Source organism: Halichoeres trimaculatus, unplaced genomic scaffold (genome assembly GCF_033239565.1).
Source record: "Halichoeres trimaculatus isolate MK-OKI-2021-1 unplaced genomic scaffold, fHalTri1.1 fHalTri1_scaffold_6, whole genome shotgun sequence".
NCBI classification, from domain to species: Eukaryota; Metazoa; Chordata; class Actinopteri; order Labriformes; family Labridae; genus Halichoeres; species Halichoeres trimaculatus.
In genome coordinates this window covers 12,524,141-12,543,507 of record NW_027437184.1, presented here as the reverse complement: position 1 = coordinate 12,543,507, position 19,367 = coordinate 12,524,141, and the positions used below count along the sequence as shown (strand labels likewise).

General features: G+C 38.6%; 1 protein-coding gene across 1 annotated transcript; it reads right to left on the bottom strand.

The window, feature by feature from the left end:
• Positions 1-1,123: 1,123 nt before the first annotated feature.
• Positions 1,124-18,710, bottom strand: LOC141791348 (G protein-activated inward rectifier potassium channel 2-like). Its single transcript, XM_074671723.1, has 3 exons — positions 18,488-18,710; positions 5,865-6,785; positions 1,124-2,299 (listed from the first exon to the last, which is right to left on the bottom strand). The coding sequence occupies exons 2-3, from the start codon at positions 6,760-6,762 to the stop codon at positions 1,947-1,949; spliced, it is 1,251 nt and encodes a 416-aa protein (XP_074527824.1). The 5' UTR covers positions 6,763-6,785; positions 18,488-18,710; the 3' UTR covers positions 1,124-1,946.
• Positions 18,711-19,367: the final 657 nt, after the last annotated feature.

The following is a 19,367-nucleotide window of genomic DNA, read 5'->3' as shown; positions in this document are numbered from 1 at the left end:
TTCATTTTAACTTCCTCCTTAGGTTATTGAATTAGGAGAGGCTGAAACGATCAAAAAGCACTCAGTATATTTTCTTTGAAAGGTAAGTCTTAGAAGGACAACATCCTCATGTGGGATTTTGGGTTTATTTGATAACAGAATAAGCAAATGCTCATCTTCTCTGTCTCTATAGAAGTCATATCCAAAAAAATAGGTGGTTTTCTTTGTCCAATTATTTCTTTGAAGAATCAAAGTTGCAACATAGAAACATCTAAATGATTTTTTTCATGCATTAGTGCTCTTTGTCATCAGTTTCTGCTAGTTATACAAAGATGATTTACACACAGCTGCTCTGAATGTGCAATAGGATCACACCAAAAAAAGGTGAAAGCAGTTGCTGTAGAGTCGGCTCTGAAGTGTTTGTTGGAACTTTTGAAGAGCCTCTGAATTTGGTTGAAGTGTTTGGAGATGTTTCGCTTCTAGGAGACTCTCATGGAAGTTTTCAAATGAGAGCCATTCACACAAAATTACTGACCTTGTGTCACAGAGACTTGTTAACCACTTTCTGAGGGAGAGTTTGGAAATAAATGTTTTTACCTTTGTTTTCTTTTTTCATCTTATTGTTACTCCACTTCATCTCCTGGCACACCACCTTTGGGGAACGTAACACTGAGTCTTCTTTGGCTGTTTCTCTACAAACTCTCTTCTACAAGTGCTTTTAAAGGCATGCATCAAATCAGACTTTCCAGAAATCAACACATTTCAGTCATTAAACTTTGCAAAGTTTTGGGCCTTCTTCACTTTCATCTCAGGATCACCTGAGGACGGTTACAAAGATGGCGCTCGTGTGGTTTCTATACTGCTAAGAGTGTTGTGGTTTTTCTTCCATACAAAGAATAGCCCTACACGGTGGGCCTCATTGTATTGTCCTCATTGTAATATCCTCATGTCAGAATGCAGTCAGTTGAAGCCAAGTTAGAGTCTGAATTCAGGACTTAGACTTGTAATCATATATTTTTGCACCGTGGTCCAATGACTTCTGCTCAAGATAAGAATCGCTGCACTTCCTCTGTGGACAGAATAACTATCACATTATCACAATCAGATCTTTAAAAATCAAGCAGTCAAGGAAATGATATGCAATCATCAGTTTATTTATTCGATACTTTTAGGTGACATGTGAGGGATTTACTGAAACAGGGACTTTCTTCCTCCACCAGAGGCCTCCAATGTGCAAAAGTGACGAGATGCAGTTTTAAAGGGCCGTTGTCTGAAGTCACTCAGCTGTGAACAGCAGGTCATGGCTTCTTGAGGAACGGTATTGTAGACGTGTAGTACTACCCTAAACAAACATTGATCATTAGGGGAAGTATTCGTCATTGGTTTCAACTAGAGTTTGCATCCATTGAGATGTATGTGTTCCTTATTACATTATCATCATACAGTATATACACATTACAAGATAAATTAACTGCAGATAATGTTTATACATGCTAATATAGTTCTGAAATATCAAATAATGAAGGCTTTATACATACAGTAAGGCATAGAATATATATACAGAACTAACCTAAAGGTATTAGTATCAAACATCTGTCAAATATTCACACTGCAACAAAACAAAGAATTCAAAACATTTTATAGTATATACAAAAATACTTATGCAAATGCCCCTAGGAATATCTTAATAGAAAAAATAATAGGAATCTCATCAGGAGGACATCACATTATATATGAAACATGCACTTTCCGCAGAGGGTTTTCAGTTCAGCGGTGGGTCACATGTCTAGATGTTTGGGGAAACTGTGAATCACTGAGAAAGAAGCGGTTCTTGGTTCTGGGATACTTGGTCTACTGTGCTCATTGGTCCTCGTTTAGTACCTCAAACTCTCACCTGTGCTCTAAAATCTGGTTTGGTGAGTCTACAGTACTCAGTAATAATCTCATCTGGATCTCTGTCATACTCGCTACACTTTGGACTCACTCTCTATGTTGGCAATGTCCCCGTTCCTCTCTGTCTGCTGGCTCTTCACCTCTTTCTCCTCGCTGGTCTTGGTTTCTGGTCCCTCCTGTTCAGACTCTGGCAGTCCCTGCTGGCTCAGCTTACTACCCAGAGACCAGGTGAGAGGCAGGCGGGCGCGGTTGGCCATATCGAACAGCTCTTTGGCACTGCAGGCGGGTGTGTTGGTCTCATAGATGTCGTGGAAGCTGTTGTAGTCAACTTCGTAGAATCCGTCCTCCAGCGTCAGGACGGGGGTGAAGCGGTAGCCCCACTTGATCTCGGTGCCTACGTATGAACTCCTGGCCTGGCATGTCATGCCTTTGGGATACAAAAACAACATTAAGGGTTGACAATTGTGGTGTTGGTTTGGACAAACATCTTTCATTCTTCCAACGATGAATCAGTAGTATGTTTTAGTCAGACTTTGAAACTTCTCCCCAAAAAACAACAAATTAATAAAACAGTGGGATCATGCTCACTTTTTTTCCCCATAATTCTTCAGAGAAACAAAAGGAACAGGTGTGAGAAGCATAACATTTGATGCAGCTGTGGGCAACCTTTATTTTGTACTGACTCTGCTTGTCATTGGTCAAAGTAGTGCTTCTTATCTGTACATTTGTGTCAGTGTTCTCTGACAAATATTTGATGTAACCTTTGTTCTCGTGTCTGATGTTCTAACCATAAAACTTCAATGAGAGAGATGTAAGCAATCACTGAGATCATCTTCCTGATTGTCATTGTGGCTTGTACCAGTTTTACAAGGGCATCAGGGTTATTTTCTATCTGTTTATCAACAGGATTAAAACTCCTCGACATACTTCGTTTCAATGTTTTCATGGATTAGGACAGTTGTGCAGATTCACTTGGAGCACTGACGTTTCTGCTTAATTTAGTTTTGGCACAAACGTGTGAATCTAAATCAGCTGTCTGAAATGAGTGTGACTGAAAAGCAGCGAGCTGATAAACTTATCTCCCTGATGTTCCTGATGCAATCATCCCATTGTAAGCCCATTGCAAGGTTTACTCCAAGGGTATCAGGTGGAAAAATCTACAGGATGATGCTGGAAACTAGAGTTAAAAGGTTTTATGGAAAGGTTAAAGGAAAACATGGATGTGGACACATTCTGAGAAAATTGTGAGTCCCCTTCCACAGGCAACCACCCGAATATTTGCTGAAGTACATAACCTTGTAACCTTTGAAAACTACACATTCCTATTCATCATAACTAGAATTTTCCTAATCAAAATTCATGTATAATATCTCTAAGTGTGTATTTCTTAGGAATACAATGACACTATGTGAATGAATCATAAGAAAAATAACTACATAGCTTTCCATAATACAGAAACAAAGCAAAACAAAGCAGGTGGGCTACAGATGTTAGTGGGAGAAAATCTCAGTACAAATTTAGACGACTGACACAGAGCGTTAGCCAATACTGAGTACTCCTTTCAAACCTCTATTTTTTTCAGTGGCTTTATGCTGCTAACAATACATTAATTTGATAAAGCTTTTTCAACATATGCACCCTGAAAATACATAGAAAAGGTTAGAACAGCCTGCCCCAAAGTTTTCCCCAAATTCATGCACAGGTCTACGTGAGGTTTTTCTTTCAAGGTCTCAGCAGGTAGAACAGGATGTTAAAAGGATACTGCAGAAAATAAAAAGATACTGTTTGCAAGGAGGCCAAAATGACAGGCAAGGTAGAGTTTTTTTCTTGTGCAACCAAACATATTCTCAATGCCCACGAATGAGAGAAAAAGAACTAAAAAATGTTCTCACTTTCATAAAGTTGTAGCAGTCTGAGTCTGTTTGATTCAGCTAGTGTGCAATTATTTGTGTCTCCACTATCAAAAGTATCAAGATCGCTACCATTCTATTTAAATTAAGTCCTTCTGTTGTAAACAGCAGAGCTACACTACAATCCAACAATTGAGGATTGTACCTGGGAAGGCTTCCAGGCGTTATTTAAAAGTAGGGCTGAACAATTAATCCAATTTAAATCGACATCGCAATGTAATACAATGCAATTTTCAAATTGCTAAGGCTGCAATTAAAAAAAAAGGAAGTTTTAAAGTGCATTTAAGAAGTGCAACCCACAAGTATACATATTTCAGTGGTTGAGCCAAAACTTTGTTTTTATTTACAGTTCTGCACTTTATTTAGTGTGAGATTCATAGAAGAGAAGATTCATATTGATTTTTCAGATTATTGTTCATACCTGGCCTCTTGTTCTACAGTGCTTTGTTTCTTTCTCTGATTTTATTGAAGGATATTAATGATAATTTTATTAAAGTTAAATCAATCAGTCAATATTCTGCTGTGCTTGTAATAGTTTTAGATACATTATTCATATCAATTCATCTCATGTCATCCTAACATGTAGGCCTGTCCTGAAGGAGAGACTCTGTTTATGTGTTGATAGTATCCTCTGTTGTGTTGGTCATACTAGAGAACGGTTCATTGCTTGTGTTAAGTGAATAATGTAAAAGACACACATCTCCACAAAAAATTGCATGTTAAATCACAATCGCAATGTTGGTCCAAAAAAAATCACAATTACATTATTTTCCAAAATCATGCAGCCCTATTTAAAAGTTGGGTATTTATCTTCTCAGGTAATGATAAAAAAAATCAACATAGCTTAGAGAAACTTTAATGTTAACACTGAATTGTGTCTTCAGATGTTTCTATGTTGTGTAAAATCCTTAAGATGTGTAACAAGACAAATTTGCGACTTACATCTGTTTCACTAACCTTAAAGGATTTATTCCTCAATCTGTTTTACATAAAGACAGCAATAAAAAAGGTTATATGAAACTGTGGCAGCTGCTTGGAGAAGAAGAAATTATTTATTTTTTGGGGGAGGGAAAAATTATATTTTGGATTGTTGCGTGACTGTGATATTTGCTAATCCCTGATACCTCTTTTCAGGCTGCTTTGGAGGCAATTTTGAGATTCAATTAACTCTAACCTTACTTAATAAAAACTGTGATTGTCATTATATCCCTCTGGTTCCTGGAGAACAAAGTCTGCATGCTTGAAACTGAATGATTCATGACCCTAAGAAGGCTGCAACTGCGGGCTAAAACTTATTGATCCCTGTCCAACCTACAGGGCTGGACTATAAATAACCAACGCTCCTTTGTCTTCGGAGCATCTGTGGCATTCACATATCACCTTTCACACTATCTTCATGTCAACCAGCTGCTTTCAGTAGATTCTGCAGAATGGTATCCTTTTCTTTATTAATTTATCCCTACAAACATTTTAGCGCCTGGGTATACTTCATGCAATTCCTTTCAAATAACCCAGCTATGACCACATACAGAAACACAAATCCCTGGATCTCAGGAGGCTGAGGGTTTTGATAGCTTCCAAACAGAAACCCTGGCTCTTTTGTTATTTATAGCATCCTCTTTGGCTCAAAAGTCTGCAGAGAAGTCCTCCGTTAGCCTCTAGTAGATGCTTCAAAACATCGAAAGCATTATGTAACTGGTTTATTCTGTCATGGCTGATAGTGGATAAGAAAAAAAGCAGCAACTGACAACTGACATAAAAATGCAAACTCAACACCCTCTAGTCCAGTGTATTACCATGCATTTTTTTATCAAGGACATGTTTTCTGGTGGTGAAAAAGTGTTGTATGAGCATGAGCCTCTCCTGCACTGGGTGTTGTATAACTGTACAGGACTTCAGGAATAGTCAGGGGACACTGCAGTAAGTAGGACTCATCCTTTGCGGACAATTAAAGTCTTGTTTCTACTGAAATACTGTTTATGAATAAGGGGTCTTTTGGGATTTTGAGAACACTGCAACATCACTGAAAACACATTCTGTTACATAATATCATTACAAACTCAGTATCTGATTGTTACTTACCAGTGGCCTCCACCATCCCCTCCAGGATCACAACGATCTCCAGCTCCTCCTTGGCCAGGTGTGCTTGTGAGATCTCCCAGAAAGGGCTGTTTTGATTTATCTCGTGGCAGATGATGAGCGGTGACACGAGGAAAAGCCTGTCATCTCCCGTGTTGTAACCCACATTTATGTCCGTCTGGTTCAGGGGGATGAACTCCCCTTCCTTTGTCTGCTTAGACTTGATAAGCTTGGCCCTGATTGACGCTTCTACGATGTGCGAGTTTCGGAGGTCTCCGACTCTGAACATCAGGCACAGTCGTCCATCTCTCATGGAGATGACCGCATTGGTGGAAAACACTAGAGTCTCAGCTCGTTTCTTGGGCTGTGAGATCTTTACAAACATGCACCCTACCATGAAGGCATTCACAATAGATCCCAGCACAGACTGGACTAAAAGCAGAACTATCCCTTCTGGGCATTTGTCCGTGATGACTCTGTATCCGTAACCAATGGTGGTCTCTGTCTCAATGGAGAACAGAAAGGCTGATACGAACCCGTTAAGGTTATTGACACATGGAGTCCACTGGTTGTCCGCTATATGGTCCAGATCACCTCGAAGGTAAGCGATAAGCCACCACATGAAGCCAAAGAAGAGCCACGTCACTGTGTACACCAACACGAAGATGAAGAGGTTGAACCTCCATTTGAGATCCACCAGTGTGGTGAAAATGTCTGTCAGATAGCGGTACGTCTCTCGAACGTTACCGTGATGGACGTTACACTTCCCGTCTTTCTGGACATACCGTTGGATCTTCTTCGCCCGGTCGATTTCTGCCAGCTGTTTGGGCAGGTCCTCACGGGCCTGCTTTGGCAGCTTGGGCTGTCTGATGATGGCCGGGCTCTCCACATCCTGCTCCATGAGGTTTCTGGGTGGATTCACGCCTGAAGGAGAAGAAAAGAGCAGTAAATGGTTTTGTTAAGGCAAACAAGGACAAAAGAACTCATATTGTTCTGGTTTGATTCAGAGGAACTAGAGATACTTAGGTGACGCAAGACTTGAATGTTGTATTAGACAATTCCTTTAAGTCACTTTATACTTTGACTCATACTTCCAAGGCACATATACTTGGAAGCCAAAGTTTTGAGTCAAATCCAACTCAAGTGACAATATTCTAGGTCTTAAATAGCTCTGCATTATCTGCATCACATTTTAGAAGGAAAACAAAACAACTCTCTCCTCATGTCTTCATTTTGAAGGTCTGAGTTTATCCCACACACTCCACCATGCACTGGGTGTTTTTTAGAAACCTCAGTTGGTTTTGTTGTAAGAGTGAAGGACTGTTTTTGTCACGATGGAGCACAAAAACAGAGCAGAGAAGATGGATTTATTAATGTAACTGAATCAATGTGGCCATACTCTCAGATTGATTGGCAGCAACACAAACAAGACATGCATGCAGATGATATCTTTAACAATAGACATCCTACTCCTCCATTGTTTCCAGTCCCACCTCCACCAGTATGCAGACTCTCCAGTAGTACTAAACAGTCTCAGCACGAAACGCTGCAGCTACGGCAATGCTGAGAAAACGTGTTTCCACCCACACCGCAAAAAGCAAGCTACACTTGGTCACAGCAACTCGTACAGCAAAGAGACTGAAGTTAGGCTGTGATGCATCGTGGGTGTTTGGGAGCTCCTCAGCACCCACAGGGAAATCGTACTGTGAGGTGACCATATCTGAAGAGTGAGATAATTACCCACTGAAGATAAATAGAGGATTGGAAATAGTGTCAAAGCAGAGTACTGACTGTGACCTCACTGATCCCATTTCTATATATAACTTTCTCATGTTGACTGTTCCTGAACAGTCCTCATGCTGTTTTTTTTTAACCTTGTGAACAACATCTTTCAAACTCAGCTGGCTTTAACTATTCTTACTGAGGTTGTTGTTCAATAGTCTTATAAAAAATTACACTCGTTTTTTGAGATTACTGAAGCTTGCTTTTCAAATTCAGGTCCTGCTTGATTGAGCTCTGATTGGCTGATACCAAAGTGGTATGACTGGCAAAGTCCAATCCCTGAGAGAGTAGTCCAGTAAGAGACTCTGGTGTACAAGTAATGTAGATATGTGGTCGAACTGTACAGGGTTCCTCAGTGGCTGATGCTGATACCAATAACATGAAGCTGGTCAGCCAATAACCAAAAGGATATCATGTTTTTTTGTAAATTTAATAACAGCATCCATTATTCCATGCACATTACGACATCACATGTTTGGAATAATGTATGGGAAGCGAGTGGTTATATGAGAAAGAGTCCTGACAAGGTAAGATGAGACCCAATGTAAAGCCAGCAACATGCTTTAGATTGGTTGAAATAATTAGGGATGCAATGATGTGAAAATTTTGGCAGATACTGATAACCAATATTAATATTGCTGTTATGGCTCATGACTGATATTTACCAATATCAATATTGTAAAAAACAAACAAAAAAAACAATCTGAGATGATGTGTTGAGGTAGTTCAGAGAGAAAGAGTGGTGCAATCATGAAAACAGACGACCATGGACAGGATCAAAGGATGGAGCGCCTGACATAAATGAGATTACAAACAGTATGTTTTGTCTGTTTTTTTGGATCAAAAACAGGAAGAGAGACATAAAAGAAGAGGGTCCACTCTTCTTAGGTAGTTTTGGTGTTTACATAGTCATAGAAAACAATATTATTTGGGTCTTGAAAGATCGTTAAAACGTTGCTCTGAAAATGGCTGGCAGCTAATGAGTAAATATCAGCCTACTCTTACACATTGGCCGATGCCGATATTTACAAAAAAAATAACCAACATTGGCTGTTACCGATATTGATACCAAAATATCGTGCATCCCTAGAAATAATTCACAAGGAAGTGGAGTCATATTAAACAGTATCATTCTACAATTGGCATAGAATCTATAATAAAACCCAGCAAGTAACTGTTTGAGATGTATTATGCTGTCATTCAGGGTGGGAAAAACATGTTATTGACTGACTGATTTATTGGTCTAGTTGTCATAACTTAAACAGATTACAACATTTTAAGTACCTCCAACTTTGTGGTGGGATTCTATAAAAGATAGAAGATGTAAGCCCAGTGGATGAATAATGTTCCCCGTGTAAAATATGTTATTTCTCAGGGGTCTCTCGTTCGACTCCAGGCCTTCATGGTGTGCTGCATTGTTTGCTTCCCCCACCCCTTATTCCCCGCATTTTGTCTCTCTTCAGCTGTCCAGTCAAACAAAGGCTCTTCTTACCCCAAAAAGGATTTTAAAAAGGAAAGGAATATTGACTTTGAGTCGTCATCACCTGGTGCTTTTGAAAGAATCCTACAAAAAGTCCAAACATACTCCCCCAAGCACATGAGCTGCCCCTGCATCACACATGGCACATACAGATTTCACTGCAGTAGAAGCAGCACATCAAGATAAACACCAACCATTTTCAGCTTCAAGTCCACTTTCTATTGGGCTTCTAGTTTCTCAGCTGTGATGCTTGTTAGAGACCCAGGTCATGGGTAATAAGAGTACTTGAACAGGCGGGTGAACAGTCCAATTATTTCCTTTGCTCTGATTGAATTAAATAAATCTAACAGAGTCTTTTAAAGTAACAAGTACAAGGGTTTAGTCCAAAGGTTTAAGTTAGCACATTTATCTGGTGTCAAACAGTGAAGAAGCAAATTCTGTTAGGTTTAAGTCCTGTGTTTAACCTGTTGGTTATTACAGACAATAAATGCTGAAATCCAGGTCAAAGGGGGAATGATGGCACGATTTCCACTCCCATTTGCGATGATAATGACCCAGTGTTTCCTATTATAAAGTAAAGAGGAGGAGAGGAAGCACAGCAGCACTTTTCCATAGCTTGTAGAGAATTTTACCAGCCCTCCACATGGCTGCCAACCAGTTACTCATGGGTCATTTCCCTCGTTTAGAAACATCCCCTCAGGTGACAACAAAACTAAAAGGCCACCACTTAAAGCTTTATGCTGTACAACTCAGAAATCCAGTTTACATTTTCACTTTGTTGTTCTTTTACTGTGTTGTGATTCAACCTTAATATAGATTTAACAAATTCCGTTCACAGCTGAGACAAACCAAGAGTTCCCCACAGGAGCTTCAACTTAAATCAAATGTCCCTAATTGTTCCCTATCATGTCAAAACTATTCGAGAAAATGGTGTTAATTGTAATATCATAACCCATCTGGGGTGTACAGATAAGGATGATAGATGAAGAGAAATAGTGTTATGAGTTTTCTCCAAAGGTGAACATGAGTAACTCTGTGTTACCAAAGCAAACAGTGAGTCGTGGGGACCTGAGGACTGTGGAGCAGTCACGATTAGACGTGTCTGAGCTGCACTGGTCTCTTCTCTATTCTGTGCATCCTCCATGACCCACAGAAAGGAGAGAATTTAAATCGGACTCCTCTGAATTGCTCTGAGGTTGTTATGTGATCCTGATGTGTCAGTCATGCACACACAAACACAAACACACACACCCACACCTACACACACACACACACACACATACAGGGGTGTTTTCTGCTGCTCTGCGTACTGTCAGATTTTCCTTTACTGTACTCATTTTCTAATCCACCATCAGTGTTTTTTTTTTTTTTTTTAACCACTGGAACAAATGGCTGTGTGTTGAAGCCGTTCTGCTCTCCGTTCACCGGGGGAATATTATGAGCTTGAGCAGCACTGGTTTCTATGACAACGCACAGCTCAGTCTACCGAGTGCTCACAATATAGCAGGAATGTGCTGGACGAGGCCGCACAGCATTGGATAACATTTGTCTGTTTCATCTTGTTTCAGAGAGCCTGAGGAGGAACAATGTACCCGTGTCTGCTTTGTGCATAAAGCTGTCATTCATGTAACAGCTGGGATTTTTTTTGTTTTTTTTGCTCTGAATGATGAATATTTGTGAATAGAGAATCATAATTATACACAGGCTTGTTTGAAACATCTCTGATATGATGATACTGCACGACAGAGACAAAATAAAAAACAATAAAAAATAATTTCTACAATTTAATATTTTATTTACTGAATATTTAATAAAATTGACCTTATATTGATAACATACATAAAAAGGACAACAAATAGAGAGTGGTTTTTTTCTTTTCTTTTTTTTTTTTTTTTTTTTTTTTTTTTTTTACAATATTTGGGTTTAACATATTGTTTTTAAATAAATATGACCAATTCATATCACATTTTGAATTGATTAAATAATATTTCAATCAGTGATTTTTACCAACATGTTTGTGCCTTAAGTTTTTCAGGTATATCAATGAATAACTTAGCAGTAAAACATGTGTACAAGCTGATCAGACGATCTTTTAAAACAATCATGTTTTAGCTCAGACGAGGATGCTGGAGCAAAAAAAAAAAAATAACACGCTTTTTTACAAAAGACAGAGCAAGTCTGAGGAATGACAATGGAATTTGTCCATGGGACCAGAGGTTATAGCCCCAGACAAATTCAGCCGTACAAAACATAAATAAGATGTCAGATCATGTGCGAAGGCCATATATAGGAAGATATACAAATGCTCCATTATCCTGTTGTGTAAGGAAGACAAACCACTGGTGTGTGCAGAATCCTAAACCAGCAACAAATCAGATTGCAGCATGGTCACTGAGTCCAACACTTTCAGAGAAGCTGAGGAAGCATGCATATAAAGAATAACACCATAACCAAGTAAGATAGAAAGGTTTCTTGGATTATTTTTTTTTTTTAGCAACAAAAGAAAAACAGCCTTTGTTTCAACAAAGCACACCCTAGCAGGATGTTTTGTTGTGGTTTTGGTTACTGTCTTTACTCTACATGTTAGGATTCTATTTTCTGAAACCACTCTCCAATCATACATTGTTCTCTTTTGATCCAGGAATTCTCCCTACTTGGCTGTAAGGTTGCTAAATTTCCAGGATTTGTGTCTCATTCGGGATTTGCAGTTGGAAACTTTCCATGGAAATTTTCAGAAATGAACAAGAATTAAGAAGAATTTTCAGTAATTTATGTCAACTGCATTTAGCTGGTCTCTTGTAAAAACTATTGATCACTTTGGTTTTCCATAAGCAGACATGCATGCAAACATATCTAATGCAATATTTTTAAATGAAATTATAATTTAATTCTTTAAGGAAAATTTCCCCTATCTGAGTCTAACTGTCATAAATATAGGCATAAATATATTTCGTAAGCAAACATACATGCATAATATGCGTTTTTTAGAACTGTAGAACTTTATCGGTTCCTTTCACAGAACAAAAACCATGAAAGATAAAAAAAAAAAAAAAAGATTCTGGTATTTACAACTATTTATAAGTATTGGTTGATTATTAAATGTCCTTGGAATTGTTTGCACATGTGATTCATGGTACACAGTTGAATCAGAATCAGAATCAGAATCACCTTTATTAGCCAAGTATTTTCAAGAATACAAGGAATTTGACTCCGGTTTAAACTGCACTCTCTCAGTACAATTGTTGTGAATAGAAAGACACTAAGAGAAATACTAAGTATTACAAAAAGTAGAAAAAATTGGGCTTAAGCAGTAGAGAAAAATGATAATAATTACAGTATTAAAATGTTAAATTTGCATTTTATCATGCTGTTTAAACTTAGATCATTTTTGAAAACTTCAATCAAGTTGATGACAAGGAAAGAAGTGCATCTCTAAAATTTCAGAACCCAAATTTCCCAGGAATTTTTGAGAATTTCATTCAAGTGGATGACAACACAACCCCATAAATTTCCAATGTGCCCGAACTACAATACCCATAGAATTTTTCAGGAGTCTTTCCTGAAATTTACCAGAAATGTTCCACCCCTTTGCATCCCTACTTAGCAGTTCTAATGGAGCACTGGTGCACATGGCTGAGGGTTTAGGAGCTTAAGAGCTACATACTCCTACAATGCTCTTCAAATGCTTGAGGCTGTCACGTCACAAATTTAAAGTGTAGATCAGCATCTGATGAGTAGATTTTTTTATCAGAGGATTGTGTAACCAAGATGTTTATGAGATCATTGAAGCAGGTGTTACTAGGAACAGGGTGCACCCTGAACTAACTGGTGTAACTAAGCTAAATAAGTCAAGGTTATGCATTCAAGATGCTGAGCTTCCCTGATGGTTACGTAAATACAGTAGTGTTGCATGCTTGGCCCTGAACGGGATGTCATGGCGTGTTGCGTCAGAGGAACCTTGTCTCAGAAGAAAGGCTATCAGGAGCTGTGAACAGATCACTTCTCTATTATTTCATTTCCACCTTTTTTTTCCCTGGGAATCCCAATGTAGGAAATGTTGTTATAAACAGGTAGCAGGATCCAGATGTGACCAAATTGAGCTGAGGCCGCACTGGGACATGTGCTATTTTTAGGCACTGGAGCAGCTGAGCACAGGCGGTCTGAAAGTCACAGACAAATAATTTTCAAACCATACCACAGTATTTTCCCTGATTCTGAAGCTCAGTGGTCTGTTCATAAAAAATATGCCTCATTTAATTGCTGGTTCCTGGATTGTACTTAATTAGCAATTGCTTCCTATTCAAACTGTTAATAGTTATCCGAAATAAATATGCATGGATGCCTGTTGTGCTAAATTATTCAGGCTGCAAGCGCACCAGCATACTTAGTGTGATTTATGTGAGCTGACCCTTCAACAGGAAAGGCATCAAACCAGTAAAGGCACAGCTACAATAAGACCACTGACAAAACCAAACAGTACAGATGCTCTCCTATAGGGGATGAAGAGGTTTTCTGGTTGACGTTCTTCCCTGTTGGTTTTTGATGGGAAACATCTGTTCAGGAAGTATTGATTTGGCTTCACAGCAAACAGGATCAACTGCAAATTAAAGCAGGTGGTGATCACAGTTAAGAAACAATAAGGCTTCTTACTGAGAAGAATTAGGGTTTATCATCTTATTATGCCTATTAACTTAGTTGTTAATATAAGGTACTGTTTATCACACTGAAGTGGCCAAACCTAAAGTTGTGGTTATTAGAAAGTTAATACAATCTTTATGACATTTATGTGAACAGATGGATTGAAGTTGTGCTGTCACAGAGACTGTAAATCAATCTGGTCATACCCGACTCTATCAGGAAGCTAAAAAATAACCTTTTTTAGTAGAAAAGCGAAAAGATATTGATTCAGCAATATATAGCGACCTTTGACCTTTGACCTGTGATAAAATTTAATTATTTCAACTCTTTATAGCAATATTTTTGTTAAATAAAAAACATATTTTAGGTGAGTTGGAAGTACAATACGTCTTCTGAACCTCCACTGCAGTAGATGGCACCCAAGAGCTCCTCTGATGCATGTTGCCCATAAAGTGTATAATAAATAACATCTCAAAGTATATTCAAAACATTTAATTCTTAAACTGATCATGTGGTTTGTGATGCCTTAAACATCATTTTTTTCTTTCTATCCTTGAGTCAGTTAGTTTAAAATCATTTCAAGTCTTTTTACAGTGTAGCAGATTGATAAAATAATGATCAATAGTCATGTTTTGCACAATATCAGATTTTTTAGGAGTAACATTGGTTACACCAAGTGACATTTGTCAGTTTCACCAACTGATCACGTCTTTCACACAATAATTTTTTTTGCAACATTAGTTTGTCACAGAAGTTTAAGAGACAAACTTGACACACATAATGTTTTCAAGTTAAGTGTATATAAGAAACACTGCATCTGACTTTAATTATTTCAAACACAATAGAATAAAAAGTTTTTTTCAATCAAATAGTTAACTATGTAGAATAACGCAATATATCACACTAGTGTGGTATCGTGATATTATCGTAATGTGACGCAAGTATCGTTAAGTTCTTGCCCATATTCACTCCTATTCATTAGTGCAGATAATCTCATTTTAAATTGTGGATTATGAGCAGGCATCTAACTAGAAAGGAGGCTTTTTCAAAGTTCTTTAGATAAACATAAAATGCAAGAGGAGAAATTAATCAACAGAAGATTTTTATTCTACAGCTCAAAATAATAGTTACTTATTTCTGGCTAGTTTTTTGAAACCCCTCATTTCGTTCCTGTCTCTTTGAGGCACATGGAAGCACTATAGAACCCAGCATTCTGCAAACCAAGCATTCTTCACTGATGCTCAAAGCTGCACGAAGTCCTTTCCTGACATTTCTCATGGCACTGCTTCTCTTTTGAGTTGCCAAAACAGAGGCTGGGCTATCAGCGATAACAGGTAGATACAACCAACGCACATGAGTCACATCTGAGAGTAGTGCCTTGGTTACAGTGTCTCAGACTTAGCTAATTATGTGGTTGACCCTGAGTGCAGTGGTAGATCGCCTGGCCTTTGTTCTGGTTTCTCAACTAGGGGGCCGCACACACCAAGATCCCCTGAGGTTAATTCATTAGCTAATGACAAGTACCTCACACAACCCTGCTTCTGACAAATTGAAAAATCAATCCTGTACATGTTAAATATCAAAAGGTCTAATCAGGTCATGTCTGGATGGGTAGGTTTGTGCAAATAGCATGTTGAATTGTACAGCAATGGGAGAGCATAACTGCCCAAACTGTGTCAATGTGGATACCGGTCCCTGATTTTGTTTCCTTTTAAAATTTTAAGAGCTTTGGTCATTTGCTCTTCTTTATTTCTGTCTCTTGTAGAAAATTGTTAAATGAAACAGATAATACTCAACCCTGAATAGTGTCTGCAGGTAGCTTATTGGAGTTATTTCAGGTTAAACAGAATGACAAGGGTCTACTCACAGGAAAACCACAGTGATGTGTCAGTATCAAAACACTAACATTAACCGATAAACCTAAAAATAATCGGTTGGTTTCAGGGTCAGACTTCAACTGTTAACCAGATTTTCTACCCATGTGCTCCATTTTATAAAACAGCTGCAGTTTTGTAAGGTTTAGGCTTCTGAATTACTGTTACAGCCTGAACAAATAGTCTGGGCCAAAGTTTTAGTGTCTGACAGGATACAAACAGATGTCCCCCGAGTGAAAAATATACTTCTAAAGCATGCAATCCAAAAAAGAATACTGTATGCAGAGCAGCCTGAGAGGCAAAACCCAGGGCAAAGAAGAATCTGCCAACACCCTCTGTTGCTGTCGAACCCGATGCTATGAGTGTGAGGCAAGAAGCAAAGGTACCTGAGTGTTCATCAATACTTTTGCAGAATCTGACTGAGTCTTATCTGGATGGAAACTTGGCACATGTTGTTCAGGGAGATGTTGGTAAGATAAATTCATCCAGAAATTTCAAAGTGAGGAGGACTGAAATAGGATTTAGAGAAGTGAGGGGGATACGTTTCCAAGTCTTGTTGCCAAACCGACACAGGTAGAGTTCAGGTGGGTGCTACACCAGCCTACAGACTGTGTTACTATACCAGGATCTATGGTACAGAGTGAGTACAGATCAGCAAAATGACTGTCAGCAGGGTGCTGCCTGCACTGCTTAACACCCCAAACTAAAAAAAAAAACATTGGTCCTAATGCAGGAGAAAGACTTAAATCTACATAAAAAAGGATTCCAATAACAGTTTCAGACTGCTGGCTATAATAACTTGAATTAATGAGCTTTATAAGAGATTCAGAGTTTTTTTTTTTAGTTAAATCCTAAATAATAACATTAAGAAGAATTACATGGTTTTTATTTTGTAAAGAAATAATAAATAGAATATTTACCAATAGAGAAGAATGAATGACAAAATATATCCATTAGTAGGTCTGGTAGTACGTCTATTAGTAGGGAGGATTATCTGATCAAGAAAACTATTCAAAAACATCTCTAGGTGTGCTTATAAACACCCAGACGGTTAAAAAATTCCCAAAAGTAGACAGAAAAATCTATTGGAAATATAAACTGGGACAATACTTTGCAGGTGGATGCTTAAATGTGTTGAAACTCATCGAGTGCTACAGTTGCCAACTCAAATAAAATGACTCAAAAAAGAGGTTTTCCTCTTAAACAGAAAAAAAAACCTTTCTCTTATGGAAACCAAATGGACAATTTTATAACATAAAAACAAATTTGAAAATAATTTTCCTGCAGTAACATAGAGCGAGGGACGCCGGGGGCCCAGCTGGTACCCATTATTACATTGCATGATGTAAGACATCCCTAAAGCAGTCGGCTTTTAATATTGAAATGTGGAACACAATGCTAAATGAAATGATATCAATACAAAGATATTTAATAAATGCATTAAAGAACGGCTTAAGCAGCACCAAAGATGTAAGCACTTTAAATCTTCTTTAAAAGTGTGCTGTTGTGCGTAACATATAAGTAAATACCCCCTGGTTCATTTTTTACTTTACCATAAATGTGAAAGTGTGCGTGTAAGATTTTTTAAAACTCCATATCTTTGGCTCTTTTTACAGCTTCAGGAGCTCCATATAAAAGAATCATTTATTACAGCTTCTCTTTTTGGGGATCACTATAACCTCATGTGCTCACGCTGTCATTTTGTCCCATTTGAGACTTTGTTCCCTGAAGGTGATGCACCTGAATGAATTTTCTTTGCTGTTTTACTGTTGTCTCCTCAAACACATTTTTCACTGCATCATGGAAAGACCCTGAATTTATGATTACACAACTTGGCCACGATATCAAATTGGCTGCAAATCCTGGTACTCTTCCTGCGGGCGTGGATTCAAAGCTTTACCCCCGGAGATAAAGGCTGAAGAGTTCATTCAAAGGTAACAAAAACACAACAGCTCTCTCTTTTTTCCAGTTTCTCCTGAATATCATGCTGCAACGTCCGAGAATACATCCCTGGATTTCACTTTAGCTACAAGACTTTTCTGTAGAGAGATCTACGCTTCTAGTTTTTTTAAACAGATCTTTGATTTTGTATTTCATGTGAGATGTGGAAGGCACAATTATTATTTTCTCATCTTTTTCACGTTTCTTTCTATCGTGTTGCTTTCACCTTAAACTGTCTGTGTAGGGCTCCAAGTTTCCACAATCATAATTAGCTGGTTTGATGATGACTAGCTTAGGATCTTTCAAAAACACTCAAAGATTGTTGAGCCTTTCCTGCCCTTATAACAGGGCTTTGGTATCAGGACAGGCTTTGGGTTTTTGTTTTTCCTTTCTTTGCTGGGATCAGGTGCATCCGCAGGAAGAGAAGCAAACTAACAGGCTGGAGATTTCCCGTTTCCATGGTGACGGGAGGTTGATCCCGATCATAGTAATAATAAAAGCCCCAAAGCCTGGGTCCATTTTGCCTCCTGTATTTACACCTATGTGTGTCGGTTTCCCTGCTAGTGGTGGAGAGTTAAGTGGTCCTGTGGTCGGTGGTGTTGGTGGTGAGGCCGCGGCCCTGCAGGCTGTTACAGCCCGGAACATTTCCTCCAACACCTGCTTGCTTCCTCCATCTAAGAGCTGATTTTCCTCCTTGTTGTCACAGGAGGAAAATCAGGATACTTGAAAATTAACATCCATACTTTCATGTGTTGCTGGCATCCTGATTAGCCTCCCTAATTAATCTGTGATTCGCCTTGCTCTCTTATGTAACAATCCACCCCCACCGTCCCCCCATATAACACATGATTACATTTAACGAGTCATCATTGCTACCGGGAGGAAGAGCGCGAGGAAAAGGTGCGTATTACCTCGTGCAGCAGATCAACGGTCACTCCCCGGGTCATTTTTTTAGCCGTTTGGGTCCCGTCAAGATCATCCGTGGAGGGCTGAGATTATCACGGAGCTGTGTGCGAAACACCGACTGGAGGAGAGCCACACTAAATCCCTCTTTCCTCCTCCATCCCTCTTCACTGGCAAGAAAAAAAGGCACCGTCCGTCCTTCAACCTGCCTGCCTCCACCCCTCCTCAGGGTGAGAGACGTAGAGGATGACAGAGAGAGGGAGAGAGAGAGGGAAAGAGGCGGAGAAATGAGAGGTGATAAGAGTGAATGTTACATGCGGGCTACTCACAATTTAATGCGTGTTTTTGTACGGAAGCCCTAAGTAGACACATACATTTGTTTAATATTGCAGCGATCATTTAAAATTGTCTAAGGTCTAGAAGGTGTTTTTCTCATTTTAACCAGTTTGAAATATGTGAAAAAACAGCAGAAACATTTAATGAACTGTGGTCAAATAATAAAGCAACAGCCATGCTGAAAACATGACCTCTGTTAGCCTATAAAGTTAATTTCCTCACCGAACACGAAGAGTCACAAAGTCAGCCACCTACTAGATGTCAGATCATTTTTTAAATTTACTCTGAATTTCTGTGATAAGGTTTCTGGTTTGAATCCCTGGCAGGGCAGCCGCCTTTCAGTAGGGCTTGGAGGATATGCTATTCTTGTGATTTGATTCTGCGATTAAAAATTGCGATTCTTCAATATTTACAGTTTTTCTTAGCTTGCTTTTTAAACACCACACATGAAAAAGATCAATGATGATGATAATGTCTACAGACTATATCAGGAGAAAGGTTATAATAGTTAACTAAAACAAAACTAAAAACGAAAACTGAAATTTAAAATAC

Coding starts and splice junctions, on each gene's coding strand:
- LOC141791348 (XM_074671723.1), bottom strand. CDS start 6,762: ATGGAGCAGGATGTGGAGAGCCCGGCCATCATCAGACAGCCCAAGCTG. Junction 2,300..5,864: donor GGGGATGGTGGAGGCCACTG/GTAAGTAACAAT, acceptor TGTATCCCAAAG/GCATGACATGCCAGGCCAGG.